The sequence below is a fragment of the Chinchilla lanigera genome, unplaced genomic scaffold (assembly GCF_000276665.1).
Source record: "Chinchilla lanigera isolate Chin_1 unplaced genomic scaffold, ChiLan1.0 scaffold00131, whole genome shotgun sequence".
Classification (NCBI taxonomy): Eukaryota; Metazoa; Chordata; class Mammalia; order Rodentia; family Chinchillidae; genus Chinchilla; species Chinchilla lanigera.
In genome coordinates this window covers 3,765,409-3,791,633 of record NW_004955532.1, presented here as the reverse complement: position 1 = coordinate 3,791,633, position 26,225 = coordinate 3,765,409, and the positions used below count along the sequence as shown (strand labels likewise).

Here is a 26,225-nt window from a genome sequence, read left to right as displayed (position 1 = left end):
CGGGCAAGTAGGTTGGGGGCTGGGAGCGTCTGGTCCTACTGGAGGCTTATACTCTGTAATTAAACTGACAAAACCCCCAAACTAAAAGTACCACCCAAAAATTGATATATTTATCAATATACCTGATGTATTCATTGTACTAATATATTTTTCCAAATTTTTTTCTTCTGCAACTTTTCCCCTCTAAATGTTTGGCTGGTACACAAGAGAGCTGAATGTGATGGACATGTTGGTGGCGAGACTAGAAAATTATCCTTTGAACACTGCTGAACTTCAGGGTGTGTGTGTGTGTGTGTGTGTGTGTAGCAAGTATTTTTGTTTGTTTTTTCGTACGGGGAATCGAACTCAGGACCTTGTGTGTGTGTGTGTGTGTGTGGGTGTGTAGCAAGTATATTTGTTTTTTTTTTTCATACGGGGAATCGAACTGAGGACCTTGTGCTTGCCAGGCAGGCACTTATGCCACTGAGCTATATCCTCGCTCCCTATATTTGTTTTAAGAGTTTCATAGTGTCTAATTTAAATTAGCCCAAACGTTGCTAAGATAAAGGCACCACGCCGCCACATCATGGTTAGGGTGGGATTAAATGCACGCCCGTTTCTTACGTCTGGCTTCAGATCTTCCAAGTCCAAATCAGAGATGCTCCTGCCCTGTGCCAGTCTGAGTTTACTGAACCTAGGTAGGTTTGCAGTCGTCCAGGGACGACTCAGGTCTTGGTGTGTGGTAAAAAGCCTCTGGGTGTGGACGAATCCTAATACTGTGGGAGTCTGGAGGAGTTTGCCTGTCCAGGACAGGCGATGGGAAGTTGTTGAATCTTGCAAAACAAACCTGGTCAGGATCCGATGCAAACCGGGAATACGCCCGCTGGGAGGCCAGGCAGAGGAAAGGTCTAAGGACAGCCGGGCCACCGGGCCGCAAAAGGGTGTAGGATCGGCCTCTACTGGCCCGGCCGCGGTACTGCCTCCTCCCACGGCTACTGCGGAAGGTCGGCTACCTCCCGCTCCCCTCAATCACAAACCCGGAAGCTAGTCCACCGAGCACAGACATTTTTCCGGTGGTCACAGCGAATCGGGAGAGAACTGGGAGTCAAATCTAGGTGTCTCCAGAGTCGTGATTCCGAGTGACCCATGTTTTTGTGGATCTACACTTGTCTTAAACGCGTTCGGAAGGCGGAATTCAAAGTTCGAGAGGAGCAAATAACTAGCTCTCAATCACTTCTCATTCTATTGCTTTATTTATTTATTTATTTTTTCCGGCACCAGGAATCGAACTCACCACCTTGCGCTTGCCGGGCAGGCTCTGTGCCGCTGAGCTAAATCCCCAGCCCCTCTTCTAGGGACGCTAAACGGCCACTCACATGTCCTTCTCCGGCCTCCATAAGGGCGTCGCTCGGGTGATAAAGAACGGCCCACCCATCGGAATCTCGGGAAGTGTAGTTTTCCCATACCCCGGACGCTAGGATGTGACGGCGGCGAGGCACTGCATTTCCCAAAAGGCTGCGCTTCCGGTGACGTTAGCAGGCGACGGGCGGGGGTGGTGGGAAAGGCCTCGTCCGAGCTTTATAAATTCTCAAGAGGAAGGAGTGATCGTGGACACAGACTTCTGGCAGCGCGGTTTGTGGGTTCATTGACTTGGCGGACTTGGTCGCGGAGGGCGTAGCGTCTCCCGAAGAGCTCTGCTTCCGGTCCGCAAGTAGAAAGCTAAGGTGCTTCTCCTTTAACTGAAGTGGGCGGGGCGCAGCGGCGCGTCCTGCGTTGCTATTGGCGGCGGTTGGGGGCGCGGAAAACGAACCGGAGCAACTACCGCTGCAGCTACCCTGGGCGTCTCGGACGCCTGCCATGGCCGCGCCCTGCCCGGTAAGTCCCTGTGGGGGCGGCCGCCAGGGGCCCGTTTCCCTCCGGGACGCTGGGCGCCTGGCTGGTCGGAGCAGTGACTTCGAGAGGACTAGGCGGTCCGCGCCACGCCGGGTTGCGGTCTGCGGCGGGCTGGGTCCGGGCGCTGACGGAGCGCCCCTCGCGCGCCTGGTCCGGTGCAGGGGTACTGGGGCAAGCCAAGTCCTTGCCGCCGGGCTTTACGCCTGAGCGAGGAAGGCACGAGCACAGCACCGCCCAGGTGGCCGGGCCCTGGGGTCGACCTTTCTAGCCTGTCTCCCCATCCTGAGCAGCGGGTAGCGGGGCGGGGTCTCGTTGAGCCACGCCCCCTTGTGATGGACGGGAGAAGCCCCGGCCTGCTGTATGACCTGGTCCGAGACTCCTTTTGAGTCCCAGGTTCCTGCCGATGCCGGAGAGGAGCCCTCGACGGAGTCCTTTGGAGAGATTGCAGCCTACGGGCCTGGACCGCTCAGGGTCGTAGTCTGGTTTCCTGACGCGTCGGAGGACTTGGACAGAGGGCCCGAACTGGAACGCTGACGTTTTGACTGCTGATCCGGTGCTTTCCTCCCCACCTCCATCCCCAGTGCAGGGCTCCATCCCAGTGAGGCCCACGTGCAGGGAACTAATTGCATGTGGGCAGATTTTAGGCGACCCGCCATTCAGGAGTGGACCGAAACTTGTTTCTCCTCCAGAGCCTAGGGGTGGACATTGTCTGAACCTTGCTTTCCCAAGAGGCTCAGATGAGAATCAGAGGATGAGTGGGTGCTTGCTGCTGTGCTGGAGGTCCTCCCACCTCTGCCACTCCCCCTGCTGGAAGAGGAACTCGGGTGGATGGTTGGCGGGGAGCTGTGGGGTGGCAGCGGCTTGCTCTGACGCAGGGACACCCTTTCCCATGACTTTTTGGGCTCTGTGGAGCACCCCAAATGCTTCTTTGAGGTTTCTTACCTTTGAGGAGGAGGGAGTTACACTGTATTTGCATGAATGGGGTGTAATCCTTCAAGTGCCAAGATACAGCCGCTTGCTGTGGTCTTCCTAAGCAGCGGGCAGAGTGCCTGTACTGTTCCGATGTTGGACAGGGTGGAGAGCGGTGATGATGAAACCAGGGAGCGGGCTAGGGCAGACCCAGGTGTTCACTAACTAGTCTAAGGAAGAATCCAGGGTGCAGGATCCAGTGCCTGCAATGAAAGGTGCTGAAAGGCCTCTGTGTTTTTCTGTTTGGGCTTTTTTTTTTTTTTTTTTTTTGAGACAGGGTCTCGCTATACAGTTCAGGCTGGCCTCGAGCTCACTTTGTAGGCCAGGCTGGTCTCGAACTCGCAATGGTCTTCCCACCTCAGCCTCCCGAGAGCAGGGATTACAGGCATGTGCCACCATGCTCGGCGTCATCTGTTTGGGCTTTTTAACAAATAACTTTACTGAGATATTTTATGCCATGAATTTCACTTTTTATTTTTTTCAGCTTTTTGTTTGTTTGAGACAGGGTCCCCCTATGTAGTTCAGGCTGACCTTGAACTCAGTGTGTAGTCCAGGTTCTTGGTGACCCCCTACTCAGCCTCCCGAGTGCTGGGATCATGTATGTGTGCGCCGCCATGCCTGGCAAATTCACTTTTTAAAGTGTACAGTTCAGTGGTTTTAGTACATTCGTGGTGTTATATAACCATCATCGCTCTAATTTCAGAGTATTTCCGTCGTGCTAGTAAGAAACCCCATACTCAACGACAGTCATTGCCTTTCCTCTCCTTCCCCTTCTTTCTAGCTTCTGATAACCACTCACATGCTTTCTGTCTCAACAGATTTGACTAGCTTGGACTTTCAAAATAGACTGCTGGCTCTCACTTAACAGTTTTCAAGGCTTGTTTTGCTGTAGCGTGTATTAACACTTTGTTCCTTTTATGACTGATATTTTGTTGTTTATCCATGTATTGATGGACTCTTGAGTTTACTCATTATTTGGCTAATACGAACACTACTTCCATGAACATTTGTGTACAAGTTTTTGGGTAAATGTGTTTTCAGTTCTTTTGGTTATTTACCCAGAATTGATGGACCTCTTTTTGAGGAACTGTAGAGCTGTTTAACAGTGGCTATTTTTTTGTTCTCTTTAATGATATTGGGACTGGGCATGGTGGTGTAGGTCCGTAATTCCAGCTGAAGCAAGGGCATTGCCAAGTTGGAAGCCAACCTGGGCTACATAGTGAGTGCAAGGCCAGTTTGAACTACACCGTGAGACCCTGTCTCTGAAAACAAACCAAAAAATGGAGAGGAGGTGCTTTCTATCTTTCTTCTTTTTGGCAGATTTTTTTGTTTGTTTTTAGAGACAGGGTCTCACTGTGTACTTCAGACTGGTATTGTACTCACTGTGTAGCCCAGGCTGGCCTTGAACTCACAGCAATCCTGCTGCTTCAGCTTCCTGAGTGCTAGGATTCCAGGTGTGTGCCAGCACACTAGGCAAACTTTCATATTGATTTCAGGATCAGCTTGTCAGTTTCTACAGAAATGCCCCATGGGATTTTGATAGGAATTATGTTGAATCTGGATTGATTTTGAAGAGTATTACACCCTAACAATATTACCTTCCAATACATAGTATAGGTAATCTTTCCATTTTTATTTATTTATTTTTGTTGGGTTTTTTTAGTTTTGCTTTTACCTTTTTTTTTTGTAACAAGAATCAAACTCAGGACCTTGTGCTTACCAGGCGGGCACTTATGCCATTGAGCTAGATCCCCAACTATTTTTGCCTTCTTGAGACAAAGTTTCACTATGCAGTTCAGGCTGGCCTGGAACTCACTTTGTAGCCCAGACTGGCCTCTAAATCACAATAATCCTCCTGCCTCAGCCTCCTGAGTGCTGGGATTACAGGCATGCGCCACCACACCTGGCTATCTTTCCATTTTTAAAGTTGTTTTAAATTTCTTACAATGAAGTTTAGTAATTTTGTTATATGTCTTGTGCTTCTTTTGTTAACTGTTCCTAACTAATTTATTTTTCATTTATTGTAAATGGAATTGTTTCCTTACTTTATTTTTTGGGTTGTCCATTGTGAGTATATAAAAATACAATTAATTTCTTTGTGCATTGATTTTTAAATTTTTATTATTTCAGTAAATGTTTGCAGTACACAATGATTATATTCATTGTGATGAGTTGCTACATATACATAGCACATTTTAAATTCTGTTTCTTCCTCTACTGCTCCTTCCAACTGGTACCCTCCCTGTTTGCAAAAGCTGTATTTTCATTTGCTTCCTTTCTTCAATTCTTTTTTCCCATCTCCTTTTCCTCCATTCCTTTCCCATCCCTGTGTCTCTTGTTTCTCCTATCTGTTTGAAAAAGATCTCTCTACTTCCCAGTTGTCTTTCATTTTGCACACACTCTCTATCTGAATTGGTATATACATATGTGTATGTGTATATATATACATATATATGTGTATATATGTTAGTATCTCTTATAAGAGAAGCCATGTGATAGTTAAGCTTGTGTGTCTGATTTATTTCACTTAACATTATGGTCTCAAGGTGTATCTGTTTACCTACAAATGCCTCAGGTTTATCTTTTTGGCAGAGTAGTACCATAGTATATAAATACCACATTTTCTTGTTTATTAATTTTGTAGCCTACTTCTTTGTTGAACTTATTCATTACATAGTTCTGCTAGCTTTTCGGGGTTTCCTAAGGATTTTCTGTGGATGCAAATCATGCTATGAGCTTTTTTTTGTGGGACTAGGGATCGAACTCACGACCTTGCACTTGCCAGGTGGGCACTTATGCCACTGAGCTATATCCCCAGCCCACTATGAGCATTTTTAAGCCCTGCTGGCTGTTGTAGGAAGTCTTGGCCCCGGGGCAGCACACTCCTCACCCAGCTTCACCCATTTGACTCTGGCTCTCTGGCAGGAGGACCCCTCACTGGAGAGGCATTTTAAAGGCCACCGAGATGCTGTCACCTGTGTGGACTTCAGTTTCAATACGAAGCAACTGGGTAAGAGAAGGTACTAGGTTGAGCCCTAAGAAGCGAGACGTGACATGGGGAGCAGAGCCTGGCAAGGACGTGGATGCTTTGTCTGGGCCTGCGTTCTGATTGTCCCTGCCCACTGTTGGGCTGGGCTTCATGACCTCCATTGTACATGCCAAAAGTGTAAGGTTCAGAGAGGTTGGCGAACTTGCCAAGGTTACACAGCCTTTGAGAATGAGTCTGGGTCGAGCTTTTCCCTGCACACGTCCCAGTCACCTCTCAGTTCTGTCCCATGGCACAGGCTGTGAACAGCAGCTTCTTTTCCTTGGGTGTTGGACACCACCGTTGCCTACAGCAGTGTGGTGCGCCTTGTTAGAGAGGCTGCAGTGGGAAGGGTGTTGAGCGGAGCCAGAAATGCGCGCAGCGCCATGGTGCTTTCGCTGCATCTGGGTGCCCTTCCCTGGTCACATGTGGGCTCATACACAGCTTGCCTGGCTGGACCTCTCTTGTTCCCATAGATTCATCTCACCTGTTCATACTGTTGTCAAGATCTTGAGGCTGTGGGCAAGGAGGGAACTGAAGTCATTTTTGGTTTTGTGGGGATCTCCTTTAGTCTTCTTACCGAGTTGTGCCCTCCCACTGGTAAAAGGCTATTTGGGCTGCGCTGGCTCCCCTGTCTTGGGAAGACTTGCTCCTGTGCCTGTAGAGTGATCTGTGGCTCCTCAGGGATGAGTTCTTCCAGAGCCCTGGGTACTGCCCAGGCCTGGCATGTGAGGATCTCTGTCAGCCTGCTGTTCGGAGAATTGCCAGGCCGTAGGCTTTGCAAACTTCCAGTCAGCAGTCACTGAGGTGTGGAATGTGACCCTGTGGGGACCTTCTGTGGGAATGCAGAGATGGGCGTGATGCTCCTCTTGCCTCCCCAGTGTCCTCGGGAGGCTTGAGGCCCGCTAGAGACGAAGATCTTAGCATCACCTGTTCTCCCCAGCCAGTGGCTCCATGGATTCCTGCCTCATGGTCTGGCACATGAAGCCCCAGGCACGTGCGTACCGCTTCACAGGCCACAAGGATGCTGTCACCTGTGTGAACTTCTCCCCCTCTGGACATTTGCTTGCCTCAGGCTCCCGTGACAAGACTGTCCGAATCTGGGTACCAAACGTGTGAGTTACAGACTTTGAAGGGCTTGACAGGGTCTGGGTCCCTGGTGCCAAAGCTGCCCCTAACCCATGTCCTGGGTCTGGACTGGCCATAGTGGTAAATGTACACCACTCAAAGGACTGCTACCTCATGCTGCTCACATGTGGGTGGGGGTGGGAGAAGCAGGGCTCTGCTTTATGGGGGAGGTTATGGCCTCCTTTTTTGGGAATTGGGGTGCTCAGACCTGGACTGACTTTGGGGAGGGGTTTGATAAGCTTGTGAGCCCTCACATCACTATTACAGGTTTCCTGACTCTGGCTCTCTGTCCTCATAGCAAAGGTGAATCCACCATGTTTCGTGCACACACGGCCACGGTGAGGAGTGTCCACTTCTCCAGTGATGGCCAGTCCCTTGTGACAGCCTCTGATGACAAGACAATCAAGGTATGGTCAACACATCGCCAGAGATTCCTGTTCTCACTGAGCCAGCATATCAACTGGGTCCGCTGTGCCAGGTGAGCATTGTCTTGTCTGGAGACACTTGGAGGGGCTTGGGGTTCAGCGGGACACAGCGGGGTGTTAGGTACCAGCTTTTGACCTTGGGCATGTTCTTTAGTCACTCTTTAATCTTCCTGAGCCTTGCCTTCTTCATTTTGGAAATGGTAACAGTAATAGTTCCTGCATTATATTTGTTGGAAAGCTTTACTGAGCTTAATCTTTCTTAAGCTGTGGTGACCCTCTGACATCTGTGCTGAGGAAGCCCCATTCGAGGCAACAGGAGCCACTTCTTGGCAGTTGTAGTGTCAGTAGTAAGACACTGTCAGGGCTATTGCTCTAGAGTTTCTTCTGGTTCCTCATGAGTGCTCTGCCAGCCAGATGGTATCATTTCCGTTCTGCAGATGAGGAAACTGAGGCTCAGAACAGTGCAGTGTCTCATCTCAGACTTGGTGGGTGAGTGGCAGAGCTGAGCTCTGAACCTGAGTCTGCTTTTGAGGCCGATCTACTGTCTTCTTAGGTGCTCTCTGCCTCAGACTGATTTTGCTCCAGAGCTGCCAGATGAGTTCCCTTTAGTGGGGGAGCTGTGCTTTGTACATGGGAAACCAGAAGGGCTTTTGATGATCCAAGAATTGGCAGACGCTGATATGCCTACTTCTCTCTTATTGGGATTTTTTAAACAGGGTTTTCTCCTGTTGTTATGGTTCGTGTCTAGATGTCCCCACAAGGCCTCATGCAGTCATGGAGCAGGCTTCTAGAGTTTGTGATTCCAACACTCGGGAGGCTGAGGCAGGAGGATTGTTGAGAGTTCAAGGCCAGCCTCAGCTATGAAGTGAGCTCAAGGCCAGCTTGAACTGCATTGTGAGACCCTGTCTCAAAAAGACAGAAAAAAAAAAAAAAGAGTTTGTGATTAATTCATGATCCAATGCTGGGAGTATGGGTGTGAGTGCTACACCCACCCTGGGGCAGGTAGACTGAATACAGTATAAGGGAGGGAAAGAGGGTTGTTGCTGCTGCTCCTCCCTTTTTGCTCTTGTTGCTTGTACTGTCTTCAGCTCCCATGAACTGTTACCATGTGCCACTCTGCCCTGGAACCAGCTGATTATGAACTGAAACCTCCACAAACTGTGAGCTAAATAAACCTTTCCCTCATTAATTCTGGGCATTCCCTCATTAATTCGGGTATTTTGTCTCAGCAACGAGAGAAAAGTAACCAAGACCGAATTTGGTACCAGAGAAGTGGGGTCTTGCTGTGACTGTACCTGACTGTGTGGTTTAAGAGTCTTTGGGAATGACTTGTGGGAAAAATTTGGAAAAGTTCGGAGATGTTGCCTGAAAGAGTAGAGCTGGAATGCCTTAGGCTACTCTGTGTGAGAGGTTCTGGTCAGAGCTCAAAAGACCAGAAGGCTGATAGAAATCCTGCCAGTAAAGACCAGGTTCAGGAGGTGTCTGCTGGGAAGAAGGACTGCACTGGCTGTTGGGCTCCAGACAATGTGTATTATGGCTTGGCAGAAAGTTTGTCTGCATTTTGCTTGTGTCCAGAGACTTTGCCTGAGACTAAGATTAAGGGCAGTGGACTGAGTAGTTGGGCAGAAGAAATTTCAAGGCACTTGAATGTTGAGGTGGTGGCACAGCTACTGTTGGGGGCTTTTAGCCAGATTTATGTTGAGAATCAAGAGCAAAGAGCCCAGCAGGATGATTTAAAACATTGTGAGTTTGGCCAGAAAGGAAGCTCCTATAAAACTGGACTACAAAGATAGAGCTGAGGAGATCCCAATTGCTGAGGAGGAACAAGAGAATAGAAAAGATGGCCTGAGGGGATCAGTAGTAGCAGCAAGTCTCCACCTTTTGCAGCCTCAAACCTGCAAAAGTGAAAGATTTTACTTTGAGGAGAAAGCCGCGGAGCACCATGTTCCAGAATGGCGGCAGCATAGAGAATTTGTTCCACAGAATCAGGTTCAGAGTGCTCAGCGATCCAGGCACTCGACCCCGACAGCCAAGAGAGATGAAAGCCTGGCTACTGCTCCAGCTGACAGCGGACCTTGGCATCATCCATGTGGCGCTGGTTTTAGGCGCATGCAGAATGCACGAGTTATGAGCTTAAGAAGGCTTCTGCCTAGATTTCAAAAGGCCTAGGAGGCCAGGCAGTGTGCCTCTGAGAGGGCAGTGTGTGAAGCTGTTGGGAAACTGTTGGAAGTTGTTGGGAAGCTGCTGGGAAGCTGTAGGGAGCTGTTGGTTTTCCTGAGGAGTTTGTCGTGCTGGCTTTCCTGATGAACTTGGCTGTTCTCGTCGGAGGAGGAGCTTAGGACACTGTTGTCACTGAGAATGGCTATGGTTCACTTTGGGGGAGCTCTGGTCTGTACTCTGAACATTGCTTCCTGGCTCTGGAGGGGAAGATGGTGCATTGCTCAGTCTCCTGGAGAAGCTTGCTGCATTGGCTTTCCGGATGGGAACTCAGCTTTCCTCATCACTGGAGGAGCTCGGCACCTCACTGTTGCTGTGGATGGCTGTGGTACTTTTCAGGGGAGCTCAGGTTCTTACTTTGAGCATTGTTTCCTGGCTCCAGTGTAGATCCCTCAGCCTGGTAGCACAGGTCCTGCTGGCACAGACTTTCTAGCTTCTACCACTGACCTTTGGGCCTTCCCAGTGCAGATCCATGAAACAGACCACATGAGGCATTGTCTTGGGCTCTTGGCCTCCAGTTGGATTCATGGGAGGCATTGTTATGGGCTCTAGGTCTTTAGCTGGACTTACGCAGTACATTGCTATAAGATCCAGGCCCTCAGCTGGATTCTTTGGTCTTTAGTGTGTGCACAGATTTTCTGCACTCTCTTTTTGTATATGATCTTTGGGTGACTCTTATAAAATATATGTCCTGTATTGTACTGTCCCCCTTGCAAACCCCAAAGTACAATACCTGTCAAATCTCTGCTCTGGAGGATGGGTTAAAGCTGGCCAGGAAACACTAGGAAGCTATGGGAGTCAGAGGTTGGGACTGTTGAACTTTCTTCTGGGGACCCTGTGCAAGTTCTTGTTCCCTCGGGCGGGGGCATTCCTCAGTCCTGGGAGGCCCCTGACTGCTCTGAGAAGTCTCATGGTCAGGGTCCCAAAAGTGTGAGGGCTTGGGTCAACAAAGTAGGTGTCATGCCACAGCAGGTCTCGGGTCATGGTCCCTAGACCCTCCATGCCTTTTCATTTGCAGTTGTATTTTGCTAACTCAGAGGACTGGGGGCAGGTTCTCTTCCCGCTGTGGGGCTCCTGACCACCTGTATGCTCGGCGTGCCGGCAGGCAGCACTGTGGGGTTATTTTTTTGCATTCTGCTACTCTGTGCTTACTGTGGGGAAGACACTGCTCCTATCCCTCTCAGAGAGGGTCACCATCTGCCCACTCAAGGGGCCACTCAGGGGTCAGGGCAGGGCATGTAACCTAGGCATTTCCTGCTCAGTCAGTAGGCATGCAGGGAAGGTGGCTGTAGAAAACTGCTCACCAGCGCTTCTGGCGCAGGTTCTCCCCTGACGGGCGGCTCATCGTGTCTGCCAGTGATGACAAGACCGTCAAGCTGTGGGATAAGACCAGCCGAGAGTGCGTCCACTCGTACTGTGAGCATGGCGGGTGAGTTCCCATGCTGTTCCTCACCGTGGGTGCCCAGCAGTGAGCTCCACCCTGAGCTCCATCCTGACACGAGGAGCCCGTGGCCTTCCAGAGCTGGACTTGAGGAGCGACAGCCATGCCTCTTCACTCCTCAGCTAATGCCTTTTGTGCAGGCCCTGCATCTTTTCTTTTGTGCACAGAAGCCCCATCCCCGTCCCATGGACAATTTCACTTCTGGCCATGTAATTCCTTGGACCTCTCTTTTCTGCCTTCACTTTCTAGTTCTTAGAATTGGAACATGTCTGAGAGCAGTTGAACTCAGACCCCAAACTGCATTGTAGAGCTTCTTAGTATGTTACCTGTGGCAATGGCTTTATGAATGGAAGCCTCCTTAGGTGCTGGCTATTTGTACTGTACTCTCATGGAGAAAGGGAGGAGCCTGTGTTTGAAGAGGGACTCAACCTAATGGACTGCAGCTTCTACCCTCTCAGGCTGGGAACCATAGGCAAGGGCCCTGCTGGACCTGTTCCTCCGCTGCAAGACCTTCGCTGGAGTCAGCTCTAGCAAGAGTACCAGCTCCAGTTCTGAGGCCCAGGGTAGCCCAACTGATCCTTTGGGTCTGAAGACAGCCACCTCTACTTGTATTTAAAAGCTGATGGGATAGGCACAGTGGTAAAGACCTATAATCCCAGCTGCTTTGGAGGCTGAGGCAGGATTGCAAGTTGAAGGGCAACTTAGTGAGACCCTGTCCAAAAAAAAGGAGTGGGGGCTGGAGATATATATAGTTCAGTGGTACGTGCTCCTGGCCTTGACCCTTCGTACCACCACCCGCAGAATGGTGGGACTTGGTTTCTGGTATGTCTACTTTAGTTCACTACTGGCCAGTGTTTTCCCCTACTCCCTTTTGCTCTCCTGTGGCCGATTGCTAAAGAAACATGGCAGAAAAGAGGTGTTAGGGTCTGAGGGAGCAGCATGAACAGATACAAAGGGATGGGAAAGTAATGGACACCTGTGGGTCTATGCTGTGGCAGAGCAGACCTCCTGTAGTGCATGATATCCCTTGTCTTTCAGCTTTGTTACCTATGTGGACTTCCACCCCAGTGGAACATGTGTTGCCGCTGCCGGCATGGACAACACTGTGAAGGTGTGGGATGTGCGGACTCACCGGCTGCTGCAGCATTATCAATGTGAGTGCCCCACAGTGTTCTGGGCCTGGGGGCAGCCATGGTTGGACTGCGTTGGTGCTGTCTATTTAGGTCACTGCTGTGGCTCTGCAGTAGAGTGGTGGTGGTAAGGGAGTCTTGGTCTGTTCGATAGCCACGGATGAATAGACTGATGCGACAACCCTGGTGTGGAGCACTGGCCGGGAGACGGGGTGTGCTACCTCCTGGCTTCTACCAAGCCCTTTGGTGCCAGCTATGAGATGATAGAGTCTCACAAACACTGCAGCTGGCTGTCCTCAGTGGGCGCCTGGCTGGGCTCTCATGAGAGCCGGTTGCTGGTGGCTGCCTATGGCATTTACTTCTCCCTGCCATGGAGGCTCTGCCCTTCAGGGCCCTGGGTGTAGAGATATCCATAGAGGTCAGTGTTGGTGGGACCTTGGTCACTTCTGGTCTTATGGAGTCCTCCAGGGGTGTAGAGCCATGTGCCATGTAGAAGGTAGATTTAGCTGAGGGCCAGGCTTGGGAGCCAAGCCCAGGACTGTGCCCCTGATTTAACTGTAGCCTTTGGAAGCATTGAGGGGTTGACACAGGTGCAGGGCTCTGGTTTGTTTTTGTTTTGTCTTTTTAACAAGGTTTCACTATGCAGTTCAGGCTGGCCTTGAACTCACTTTGTAGCCCAGGCTGGCCTCAAACTCCTGACAATCCTTTTACCTCAGCCTCTGGAGTACTGGGATTACAGGCATGCGCCATCACACCTGGCCTGTTTTTGTTTTTTGTTTGAGATAGGGTCTCACTATGTAGCTCAGGCTGGTCTTGAACTCATGGTGATCCTCCTGCCTCTGCTGCCTGAGTGCTGGGATTACAAGCCTGTGCCACCACACTGGGCAGGGCTTCGGTTTCAGAGTTCCCCCCAGCACCCTCACAAGCACTTTTTGATGATCTCAGATGCTTAAAGATAGCAAGCACTTTCTTGGGATAGCTGAGGTGAGCCAACCTCCCAAGAAGCGGGAGAAGATCCTGGCCTAGGACAACAGGGGAGGGTAGACTCTAGCTTCGGCGTTCTCGGTTTTATGTTATTAGGCAGGTCACCTAACTCCCTGGAGCTTCTAGTACAATGATAGGTCCTGTCTCACAGGTGGTGTTGGAATGTTTATGAGTTGATTTGTGTCCAGAACTGAGAATAGCTGGGCATGGCAGTGCACACATATAACCCCAGCATTCTGGGAGGTTGATATAGGAGGACTGTGAGTTTGAACCCAGCCTGGGCAACTTAGCAAGACCTCATCTCAAAACTGGTTCTTTTTGGACACATGGTCTTGCTATGGTCTTACAGATCAGGCTGGCCTTGAAATCACTATTAGCCTAGGGTGACCTTGAACTCACAGTGATCTTTGTGCCTCAGCCTCCTAAATGCTGGGATTACAGGCATATGCCACCATTTATAAAAGGCTCAAGGGGCTGGGGATTTAGCTCAGCAGCGCAGCGCCTGCCTGGCAAGCGCAAGGTCATGAGTTCAATTCCTGGTACTGGAAAAAAACAAAAAAGGCTCAACACATTTATAAAAGGGATGGAGATGTATCCCAGTGCAAAGTCCCTGGGATCAAATTGATTCTCAGTATTATCTCCAAAGCAAAACAAAACCCTGAGTAAACCCTGATACAAAATTGGAATAAGGGATGATGATGGTGAGGATGATAATGTTGGAGTCTTTCTGGTTCCTGGTGTCATGTCTGGTTTGGTGAGGGCAGCTAGGGGGGTCAAGATCCACAGTACCCTCTACTACCACCAGGTGTCAGGGCCCAGCTATGAAAGCCATGTCTTTCCAGTGCAGGCAGCCCTCTTGCCTGTCACTGGTGCTCTTGCTTACAGTCTTCTAGACCAGAACAGGAGCAGGGTCTGCCCGCCCCCTCCAGGCCTAGGGGCCTTTCTGCTGCTCTATAGCAGGTCTGAGTTAAGGGCCAGGGAGGGGCAGGCACAGAGCAGGGAGGGCCTGGGCAGGAAGGCGCTGTGGGAAGCTGACGGGGTAGTACAGTGGTCAGGAGTGCAGGCCATTTCCTCTCTATGAGGGGACAGGGCTGGGTGTGTGCCTTGTAGCACATGAGTCTTGGTACTGAGAGGAGGGGTTCTCTAGGGGACTCCAGGAAAGTCCAGGCCCAACCCTGATGTATCAGGAACTTGGGCTTGATGTTCACAGGGCACAGTAGCAGGTACCCAACTGGGGGGAGCCTTGAATGCCCTCTCTGGCCCAGGGGCTGACAGAAGTGCAGCGGTCTACTTGCCAGGGGGCTGATGTACCCCCTGGTGGCTATCTGTGGCCCTTTCGAGGTGAGGGCCTGCCTCAGTGGGGAGTGGTTGGGCCCAGGGATCGGCTTGTGGAGACTGGGCCAAGGAAGACGCTAACACTGTGGGGGAGGAAGGGTTTGGCATGTGAAAAGGGCTGAGGCCGTACTGTGGGCCCTACCAGTGAGGGGCACAGAAGAAATAGCTCCACAAAGCAGATTGAGGGGCCTTAACCCCGTCTCCAGCATGGGAGGCTGCACAGAGGAGGAGTCAGAGGAGGAGGGAGAGAGCGGGCAGGATGGAACGGGCAGTCAGGAGGTGGAGTAGACGCAGAGAATGGTGGGTGCTCAGGAAAGGGCCCTTGGTGCCCCCAGAGCTCGGGGATGGCAGGGCTGCAGAAGTTGGTGAGCTCAGGTGGGCACCAGGGCCAAGTGCTGAGTGGGCTTGGGTACACCTGGCCGGCAGTCTCTCCTCACAGCTATCAGTCTGCTTTGCTGCTCTCCTTACCTCGAGGGGTGAAGCTCCTCAGTGAGCCTAGAGCACCTTGTTTCTCAGCCACCCGGGCAGATCAGAGTCTTAGAGGGAATTGGTGTACCCTTTAAACACAGCTGGAGTCCCAAGTTCCCTGTGCAGTGTGGAGGTGCCTGGTGGGTGCTCACGGCAGGGCAAACTCATCTCCCAGCCTGGAGGCTCACCTTCAGGGGCTCAGGGAGCCAGGTGGATCAGGGCTTATTAGGAGACACACTTCTCACCCTCTTTGCTGATGGAGGGACCTGACCTGGTTTGCTCGGGTCTAGGGGTTTCTCAGAGAGCTCCTCAGCTGAACCCCACCACCCAGGAGGCTCCCACCCCTACAGGTCTGTGGGGTCTTTTTGGTGGCTGACTCTCCAAGAAGGGATCTCAACACTGTGGTAGCAGATGCCTGATCTATTTTCTGTCCCTGATTCCTGTGAAACCCAGAAGAAAGAATTTAAGGACACAGTGATGTCCAGTGTCTTCTCTGGTGACTGTGGATGAGCACTAGGTACTTGAACTTGCTATGTAGGCCAGGCTGACCTTGAGCTCACAGCAATCCTCCTGCCTCAGCCTCCCAAGTGCTGTGATTACAGGCAAGTACTACCGTGCCTAGCATGAGAATTTGTTTAACTATACTGTAGTATGTGTCCAGCTATCCATCAGTCATGTTCTGTGGAGGCCACTTCCTGTCCTGGGTTGATGCTGAAGCCTGCTTAGGGCTTTGGGCTTTAGCAGATAGCTGGCACTGTTTGTCTCAGCCTGGCCGACTCTTCCAAGGAAGGAGTTTCTTGGCTCTGGCCTGTCATTGCAGAAGGCAGTTCTGATTTCCCAATTCAGTAAGTTGACAGGCTGGTGGATTCCTGGGAGTGCCAATAGCCCTGGCTCCATATGCTCTGAGCCCACGGTAAGACTGTTCAGACATCTGAGCGGCAGCCCCCGTCCCAGCACCCACAGTGTGCTTGTGGCTTATAGGCACGTGCAGGTCCATGATCTACTGACAAGCCTGCATGGCCGTCGAGGCAGGATGCTCCCCATTTCACCCGTGAGAAGCATGAAGCTCACCCATGGTCAGTAGCCAGAGGTCATGAATCTGCATCCCCAGCCTCCCAGTCTGGCATTCTGCCCACCCTTCCCGCGCAGGACTCTTTGCACCCTGGTGACTCCAGTGTTTTATCCCTGGATCCCCACATAGGCAGTCTCTTTGGCTAGCTGATGAGCGACTTTCGATTTTTTCCTTCTGATCTTTTCCAGAAGGCTGAGTAGGAACTCTTGAGTCCCAGATTCTCTGGCCACTGGTCCCTAGCATGTCCCTGTACCTCTACCCTATGAAGGCATGATCTTGAAGGGCTTTAGTTTTTTCGTTTTTTAAATGCAATGCTGGGAATTGAACCCAGGGCTTCATACATAGCATGTATGTATGTATTTCCCACATGCTTTCCCACTGAACCACTCCCCAAGTCTGGAGGGTTTTTCGTTTTTGTTTTTGTTGGAGGGTTCTTAAGCAGCTAACATCAGGCCTACCCCCTTTATTTGGTGTTTTGAGATGGAAAGTATTGATTGGGTGCAGTGTCCCTGTGGGACAGTTGAACCCTTGAGTGGGAATACTGTGCAGGGGATAGCTCCTAAGACGAGGCATCCCTGGATGTCCCTGTCCACAACTCTCTGGAGGCAGAGAGGTGTGAAGATGGAGGCTAGACTGGCCAGTAGATGAGGCCAGTGGGTGAGCAAGGGGGGCATCCCCAAAAGCCTGGCATGCCAGGCTGAACCCTTTGGGAGTAACTGGCTTCAGGTGTTTGGTATTCCTGGCATTTGTAGCAGAGTGGGGTTTTTGCTGCCTTTCCCCTGAGGAAGAGTCTCTCCTTTGGGTGGTTTGGACCAATAGGGTAGTGTCCACACACTGACTGTGCAGTTTTGGTGCTGGCAAGCACTGGGCTCCCTGAGCATGCCCTCCCTTTACCAACCTTCCTATAACTGACTGCTCTTCTGCCAGCTTTGTCTTAAATGGGGCAGGAGTGGCCTTCATCCCAGTGTAGGCCGTAGGGTCTGTGTATTTTGCCTCTATAATGGCTATAAAGACCCTCAACTCCTCTAGGCAGCCTCTTGGAATTCCTGACACTTGGAGGATGTTGTTCAGATATAAATATCTTGTTATGTAAAGCCTTGGCTGTCTCCCCTAAATATGCTTGGGAACACGTCTTCATACTCTCCAGCACATCAGCATGCCAGCCGGATTGGCATCTGAGGGGCTCTGCTGATGGCTGTTCATGGTGGGCATGTTTGCTGGCCCAGCAGTAGTTCCTGCAGCCTCTCAGTGCTGTGATGAGGGCTTGGTTTTCACCTTGGCCTTGATGTTTGTGGCAGGGCAGACTTGTGGATCGTAGTTATCTGAGCCCGACTGTTTTGCTCAGCTTCCCTGGGGTAGTGGGTATGGAGGGGCTGCCTCAGCAGTAACTCTTAAAAGGCTGTGATGAGCAGGTCCACACATTGCTCTGCCCATGTGACCTGCTTGGGCCCTCTTCTTGGTTCTGTGGCAGTGATAACTAACCGTCATTTGGGAGGCAGTTATTATCTCCCCACCCCAAAGAGGGAACTCCAGCTCAGGATCAGGTATACACCAATGGCAAGTTTCTACAGGTCACCAGGAGCCCAGGGAGGTGGGACAAGCTCACCATAGCCCCTGCCCTCCCTTGATGCCTCTGGCTTGCCACATGTGTTTCTTCCTCCTGTGTCTCTCATTGCCCACCCTTGGCTCTGGCTGAGTCTTTTCTCATTCCTTGGTTGTGCCGCTTTCCTGGAAAATCTATGGTGGTGGTGGTGGTGGGGGGGGACCCACAGCTCTTCCAGGCCGTGGCCATCCTGGCCCAACCTTGTTGCCCTATGCTGACCCCACTTGGCTGTCTCAGGCATCAGCTGTGCTCTCCGAGCCCCTGACCAGTGTCTTTCTCCAGTGCATAGTGCAGCGGTGAATGCCCTCTCTTTCCACCCATCGGGAAACTACCTGATCACAGCCTCCAGCGACTCAACGCTGAAGATTCTCGACCTGATGGAGGGCCGGCTGCTCTACACGCTGCATGGACATCAGGTGAGGGGATCAGCCTGGTGCTGAGCAGGGTGGAGCTGGGCTGAGGCGCAGTCTCTCTCTCTTTTTTTAGTACATGCTTGTGATATATAAGAATACATCATAGTGGAGAGATGCTGCATCACATATTGTATCTTAGTTGTGTTTTTGGTTTTTTGTTTTTTTTTTAAAGGGGGAAAGGTTTATTTAGCTCACAGTTTGTAGAGGTTTAGTCCCTATCAGTTGGCTCCAAGGCAGAGTGGCCCATGGCAAGAGGGGCAGTAGTTCAAGGCAGTGGAAGACAGCAAAAGCAACAAGTGAGGAGGAAAAAAGGATTGTATCTTAGTCTTTTTTACATCCCCTCTCTCCTCCCCCCTCCCCACTTCTCCATCCCTAAATCTTCCCTTCTGCAAAAAGTCTACCTTCTGGTTTTCAATGGTCTGTCTTTTATTTTGTTCTTTAAATTATTTATATTTTGAGTTTCTCACATAAGAGAAACCATACAATATTCAACCTATGCGTAATTTATATCGCTTAGCGTTATGCTGTCATGGTGCATCCATTTTCCTACAGATGACTTAAATTTATCCTTCTTTATGGCTGAGTAGTATACCACTGTGTACATATACCACATTTTCTTTATTCATCTGTTGATGGGCACATATAGGCTGTTTCCAAGATTTAGTGATTGTGAGTTGTGCTTCTATAAACACAGATTTGCATGTATCATTGTCATATGGTGTCTTTTTTGAGACAGATACCTAGAAGAGATATTTTTTGAGAAGACAGATACCTAGAAGAGGTATATTTTTTGAGAAGACAGATACCTAGAAGAGGTATATATTTTGAGAAGATACCTAGAAGAGGTATATCTGAGTCAAATGGAATTTCTGTATTTGGTATTTTGAGAAATCTCCATACTGATTTCCATATTGGTTTACTAGTTTTCTTTCCTACTAACAATGTAGAAGGATTTTTCTATCCCCATGATCTCACTAGTGTTTGTTTTTTGAGGTTGTGGTGATAGCCATTCCTCTAGAGTAAGATGGGCTATCGTAGTGTTTTGGTCAGCATTTCTCTAATGATTGAAGATGCTGCATGTTTTCTTCATGTACTTTTTGGCCATTTGTATTTCTAAGTGTCTGTTCATTTTACTTGCCCACTTTTTGATTGGGTCTTTTATTTGGGGGAGTGTTAATTTTTTTCAATTCTTTATATATTCTAGGTGTTAGCCCTTTGAGGGGAAGCTGGCAAAAATTTTTTCCATTTTGTAGGTTATGTCTTCACTCTGTTGGTGGTTTCTTTTGTTACACAGAGACTTTTTCACTTGATATAATCCCATTTGTTGATTGTTGGTATTATTTCTTGTATAATTAGGGTGCTGTTCAGAAGGTCCTTGCCTATGCATATGTCTTCAAGAGTTTTACCTACTTTTATCTTCCAGCAGATTCAGTGTTTCTGTTTTAATATCTAGGCCTTTGATTCACTTTGATTTTATTTTAGTTGAGGGTGAGAGATATGAGTCTTCTTCTACATGGATAACCAGTTTTCCCAGCATCACTTGTTGAGGAAGCTGTCTTCTCTCCAGTGTGTGTTTTTGGGCCCTTTGTCAAGAATCAGATGGCTGAATATGCCTGGGTTTGTTTCTGCTTCCTCTATTCTGTTCCACTGATCTGCATGTCTGGTGTTTTTTTGCCAATATCATTCTGTTTTTAATCATGGTAGCTTTGTAACGTAACTTGAAATCTGGGATTGTGATGCTTTTTGCTTTGCTCTTGTTGCACAGGATTGCTTTTGCTATTCCGGGTCTATAGTCAAACATTCCCAAAATATTTAGCATTTTAAAAGTTAATCATAGGGAATTTGTATCTGTACATGATATATCTTGATTCCTCTTTTTTCCCATTCCACTCCCTTCTGTTCAACCCCTCTTCCCCTCATTTATAAGATTTTATTTCCATTTTATCCTTCTTTTCTCATTGTTTTCTTTTTCTTTCCCTCCCCCCTTGCCCTCCATAATTCCCCTTCCCTTTTGAACAGTCATAATTTCTATTATACATTTTGGTTCTTATTTACACTTACAGTTTCTTACACTAGAGAGAATGTGATATCGTGTCTGCTTTAAAAGTATGGTGTCAAGGTCCATCCATTTAGCTATAAATGTCTCAAGTTTATTCTTCTTTATGGCTGAGTAGTAATCTATTGTATAAAAACAAATTTTTTTATCCAGTGGTGAATCCATCAAGGCCTGAGCTTTTTTTGTTGGTAGGTTTTTTATTACGTCTTCAATTTCATTGACTGATACCGGTTTATTTAGTATTTTTATATCTTGATTCAGCTTTGGTAATTCATAGGTATCTAGGAATCTGTCCATTTTCACTGTGTTTTCCATCTTATTAGAATACAGGTTCTTGAAGTAGAATCTGTTGTGATTTTACCTTTTTCATTCCTAATTGCATGGATTTGAGTCTTTTCTTTCCTTTTTTTTTGATAAGGTTGGCTAAGAACTTGTCAATTTTCATTTTTCAAAGAACCAACTCTTCAGCTGATTGATCCTTTGTATTGTTTTCTTAGCCTGCACTGGATAATTTCTGTTCTGATCTTTATAATTTTCTTCTTCATATGAGCTTTGTGTTTGACGTGCTATTTTTTTCCTAGAAGTTTGAGTTTCACTATTAGGTTGTTTATTTGAGCTTGCTGGGGTGGGGTATTCACTGCTATGGGTATTCACCACTATAAATTTACCTCTTAGAGCTGCTTTCTTTGTGTCCCATAAGTTTTGATGTATTGTATTGGCATTATCGTTTAGCTGTAGAAATTGTCTAATTTATTCTTTAACTTCATCTGTGACCCAGTGATTGTTCAGGAGGGTGTTATTTAATTTCCACGTGTTTATGAAGATTGGTTATTTGTTGATTTCTTGATAATAGCCATACTTTCTGGGGTGAGACGGAATCTCAGTGTTTTAATTTGCATCTCTTGAATGACCAATGATGTTGAACATTTTTGCATATACTTATCCTGTTTGTACTTCTTCATCTGAGAAGTGTGAATTGATCTTAGATGCCCATTTTTGGATTGGGTCTTTGAATTTGGGAGGCCTGATTTTTTTGAGTTCTTTATACATTCTTGATAGTAATCCTTTGTCTGAGGAACAGCTGGTAAATATTTTTTTCCACATTGTGGATTGTCTCTTCACTCTGTTGGTGGTTTCTCTTGCTGTGCAAAAGCTTTTTAATAAGACGAGATCCCAGTTGTTGATTCTTTGTGATAGTTCCTGTGGGATCAGGGATTTGTTCGTAAAGTCTTTGCTTACACCAGTGGCTTCAAGAGTTCTACCTATTTTATCTTCCAGTAGATTTAATGTCTCTATTTTAATATTTAGAATTTTGATCCATTTTGAGTTTAGTTTACTGCATGGTAAGAGGTATAGGTCCAATTTTAATCTTCAGCATGTGCAAAGCCAGTTTTTTCCAGCACCATTTATTACATAGGCCATCTTTTTTTCAGTGAATATATTTGGCACCTTTGTCAAAGATAAGGTGGCTGAGTGTGTCTGGAGTTGTTTCTTAGTCTTCTGATCTGTTCCATTGATCTTCAGGTCTGGGTACGGCCATACCACCCTGAACGCACCCAGTCTCATCTGATCTTCAGGTCTGTTTTTTTGCAAGTAACGTGCTGTTTTTATCACAGTAGCTTTATAGTGTAATTTCAAGTCTGGGATTGTAATACCCTCTGCTTTGCCTTTGTTGCCCAGGATTGCCTTTGCTATTAGGTCTCTTCTGGTTCCAGATGAATTTTAGGATTGTTTTCTCTAATTCCGTGAGATATGCTGTTGAAATTTTGACCAGAATTGCATTAAATCTGTATACCAGTTTTGGAAGTATGGTCATTTTCGCTATATTGGTTCTCCTTCCCAAGAGCAAGGGATATTTTGCCAGTTACTGATACACTCTTCAGTCTCCTTTTTCAGAGTACAGTAGCTTACAATGTAGAGGTTTTTTACTTCCTTCCTTAGACTGATTCCTAGGTATTTCATTTTCTTGGATGCTATTCTGAACGATGTCTTTGCCCTAATTTTTCTCTCAGTGAGTATGTTGTTCATGTACAGGAAGGCTGTTGATTTTTGAATGTTGGCTTTGTATCCAGCTGCACTACTGAATTTGGTTGTTAAATCTAGGAGTGTTTTGATAGAGTTTTTGGGGTCTTCCATGTAGATATCATGTCATCTGTGAATAATGATAATTTAAATTCTTCCTTTCCTATCCTTATTCCTTTTATTTCTCTCTCTTGTCTAATTGCTCTGGCTAATGTTTCCAAACTACACTGAATAACAGGGGTGACCGTTGTTTGCCATCATCTTGGTAAGGATTTTTGCATCCATGTCATTAAGAAAATTGGCCTGTAGTTTCTGTTTCTTTTAAGTCCTTGTGCGGTTTTGATGTCAGTGTAATTCTAGCCTTTAGGAATGACTTTGCCAGTACTCTTTCTCTGTCTCTGTTTCACTGAAGAATTTGAGGAGTGTTGGGATTAGGTCTTTCTTGAAGTTTTGGTAGAATTCAGCGGTGACTGTGTTGGGTTCTGGGCCTTCTTGGTTGGTGTTTACCTCAGAAGGCCTTCCCTTGGAGCCCACTGTGGACTCCCCAGAGCCTGGGTGGTAGAGTGAGGTGCAGGTTAAGCTTGCAGGGAAGTGGAGGTAGGCCTTTCCTGTGACCTGGGCTGATCCCCACAGCAGGTCTGGCTCTGGTGTGGCCCTGAAGGGAGAAAGGGGTTCAAATTGTGTAGGGTGTGCGGTGTGGGAAGGCCACCATCTGGACATAGTTGGCAAACTTCCCCTTAGGGGGCAGAATGGAATCTCTCCTTTAATGGCCTCGGGCATCCTTTCCTCTCGTGATTGAGTAGAGCTCTAGAATTCATGCCCCGAGTCACCACCAGAGTTCCTGGAGATTCTGGGCCAGGCTGGTATCTGTGATTTTAGAAACACAGACAGTGATGTGCTGTGCAGAAGCTGGAACAAAAGAAAGAAATCGGTGTACTTGTTTGGGAATTACTGGAACTGAACAACAGGAGCAGTGGCCTTCTGTCTGAGCAGGCTTCCAAGCACCTAGTATTCTGGGCTCCCTGAAGGGTGGTGGCAAGTATGTGACTCATGCAGGCCAGCTTTGGGACGTAGGCTGCATGTTTCTCTCACCCGCAGCTGGCTTGATTTCAGATACCTCTCACATACCCTCACCAGCAGGCTGTGGCCTAGCTGTCTCCTGCCAGTCAGAGCAGTGGTCACCTGTTGAGACATAGTCACCATGTGCAAATGGGATAGGGAGTCCAGAGATTTGGAGTTTATCCCTTTCTCTACCTGTGAGCCACAACCAGACAGAGTAGGGTAGGTCCTCAAGAGCAAAGGGAAGCCCTGGGAGTGGGTGCTGATGTGGCCTTCGTCAGCAGCCAGGTGTGGGATGTCTAGCCCCAAAGCTCTCTGAGCTGCTATTTGAATCCCACTGCCTTTTGAGTTAGGTACATGGGGGCCATTTGGCCATGGCTTGGGGTTGGGGATGTGGGCCTTTACTTTTGCTTCCTTGGGACCTAGAGGCTGCTTGCTGACCCCAGCTTTGTCTTCCTTGCCAGAGACAAGCCTAGTGTTCAGGACCAAAGGCCCCCTCCTAGCCTGGGCAGGGACATCCAAGTGTGATATGCATCTGGTCAGTCCTGGAGAGCTACCTCTATTAGTCTTTGGGCAAGGTGATTATTTAGATTCATATATCATGAGCTTTGGACCTTATAACAGAAGGGCACGTGAAAACCATCCATGCGTACATGCTCCCCATGCACACAATAAAAAGCACTTCTCAGGAACACTGTGTAATCAGGTGTTTATCAAGTGATCACCAAGACTTTCCTGTTTTTGTGAGGGTCCTTTAAACAGCCGTGCCCCCTCTTAGCCTAAGGATGCATCAGTGTGATTTCTGAAGTGTCCTTGCCAGTGTTCTGGCATGGCACTTAGCACACAAAGGCAAACCTGCTGACATTGTTCTTCTTGAAAGTGGAATGGGGACCATGAGCCTGCTTCTATACCTGTTTCTGTTAAACCTGGGTGCCAGGCTGAGGGACAGGTGACTGTTTAGGGGCTCCTTTGAAGTCCTGGGTTATGTCCTCCTCAGCATGTCAAGCTTACAGTGCCAGAGGCAGGGAAAAGAAAGAAACAGGCTGACCTGTGTTCATGGGACCATCTCCTGGTCCCATCAGCGTCTGCCCCCTAGCTCACTAGGTTGGGCAGGAGTGAGACAAAGTGGACGTCATGGTCTCACCTCCTTGGGTTCACACCTGGGAATTGGAAGACTCCACAGGGAGCCCAAGGGCTGAAAGCAGGGTGAGATGGGTAAGGCACTAGGAGAGGCAGGCTGAGTCTTAGGAGGTACTGTACCTAGAGCACTGAGTGGAAGTGGGTAGGCCCTGCCCCTGTCTCCCATGGTACAGCTCAGGTGAAGGTGGGAGTCAAGGTGTGAGGTCCCAATTTTTTCTACTTTAAACCCCCCAAACTTCCTGTCCAGTGCAGAAACTTAGGATTGGATTGCCATATGTTCTAGGGGCTCCTCCTCCTCCTGAAATACCCATGGTACCCAGCTCTACTGCAGGGTACTCCAAACCCCTGGCCTGACTTGCTCAGGTTTCTGCAGACTGACTCAGAAGGCAGGGGCTGCTCAGGGCTTCCCTGACTCTGCCCCATCCTTGCTCATTTTAATCCTTGTCTCTTTCTAGAGAATGCTATTTCTCTGATTATGCACCTTCTCTTTGAGTCAGACTACTATGTACTTGCAACTGGTACTGGCAGCTTGGTGCTGGCCTCCACAGCTGAGCCTGGTTGAAAGTCCCTCATGTGGGGCAGGCCTGGCCCAATTTCTTTGTCCCTCTGCAGTATGGGATGGCTGGCTCAAAAGGGTTTGAGGTGCTTTTGGGGTGCTCACTTATGTGAAAACAGCATTAGGACTGAAGAGCCTGCCTGGCATAGATAGGGGTTTGAGTGTGTGAGCACTGTGAGGCAGGATTGCCCCAAAGCACACATTTACCCTGAGCAACCTCCTGGCTCTGCCATCGAGTCTGAGGTAGTTCGGAGCTGGCCAATGTTGGCTTCCCAAGGGAAGATGCAATTGATCAACTTCATTTGGGCAGTTGGTGAAAATACAGAGCCCACCAGGTGGACTGAATTTCTAGTGCTTGTGAAAATGCATGACCAGGAGTAGGGTCCGATCTGCTCCACCCCAAGGGGCAAAATTCCTTGAGGCTGGCCTTTTAATAGTCTGTTTGTAACTCATGAGTTTATGAGGTGCTATCAAGCAGGATTGGCTCAGGCCAAGAATGAAGTTCTTTTTTTTTTTTTTTGGTTTTTGTCCGGTACCAGGAACTGAACTCACGACCTTGCGCTTGCCAGGCAGGCGCTTTGCCGCTGAGCTAAATCCCCAGCCCCAAGAATGAAGTTCTTTGTATCACTGCCCTGCTAAGGGTTACATCACAGGGGCTGAGGTTGTGTAGCTTCAGAGGCTGTGGCCAGGGAGTCCAGAGGCTGCAGCTGTGTACCCTCAGAGCCTCTCTGCCTCATCCTTCCAAGATGTGCAGGTGGGCTCTTCGATGACTTGAGCTTTCACATTCTGTTCTGAGAGGTGGCAATGTAGGGTTTGGCAGCCAAGTACCTGACTGACCACAGCCGCTACCAGCCACTTCCTGCTGTATGTAGCTTAGCCTTAGGACTCGCAAATACATCCTGGCGGCCCAGGGTCCTTGCACGGGCAGGAGGAGCTTGGCAGGTTTGAAAGCACTCTTGAGTCCAGCGGGCAACGCTGGGCCTCCTGGATGCTCACAGGTCTCATGCATCCTTGAGTGGCAGAGCTGGAATAAAGACCTACATCTATGCTCACCCTACCGTATTTGCCTGATCTGCGCCAGTGGGAGAGAAACTTCGTGAAACTCTGGCTTAAAATTTGAGGGTCACAGCGCACGGGAAGCCTCGTGCGGGGAGCGCCGGTTTTTTGGGGCTTTGGACTGGCGACTCACTCCTGGCCTCGTGGTTTCCTGAAAGGAGGGCTTCCGGCGCACAGGGAGCTGCGGGTGGGGAGCGCCAGCCTTCTGGCTGGCTAGCTTCCTGCCTGCTGGCTCCCGGAGGGTGGGCCCCCAG

The 26,225-nt window shown here is 48.8% G+C and overlaps 1 protein-coding gene across 4 annotated transcripts in view; it reads left to right on the top strand.

Annotated features, from left to right (window-relative positions):
- Window positions 1-1,068: 1,068 nt before the first annotated feature.
- Poc1a (POC1 centriolar protein A) overlaps window positions 1,069-26,225 on the top strand; it is a gene marked incomplete in the record, with an annotated part of 82,886 nt that continues 57,729 nt past the window's right edge. Inside the window, 7 exon segments of one of the 4 annotated variants that reach the window (XM_013507664.1) lie at window positions 1,069-1,854; window positions 5,767-5,851; window positions 6,810-6,981; window positions 7,293-7,472; window positions 10,958-11,065; window positions 12,116-12,231; window positions 17,952-18,085. In XM_013507664.1, coding sequence (XP_013363118.1) covers window positions 1,837-1,854; window positions 5,767-5,851; window positions 6,810-6,981; window positions 7,293-7,472; window positions 10,958-11,065; window positions 12,116-12,231; window positions 17,952-18,085 — 813 coding nt within the window. 4 annotated transcript variants of the gene reach the window in all.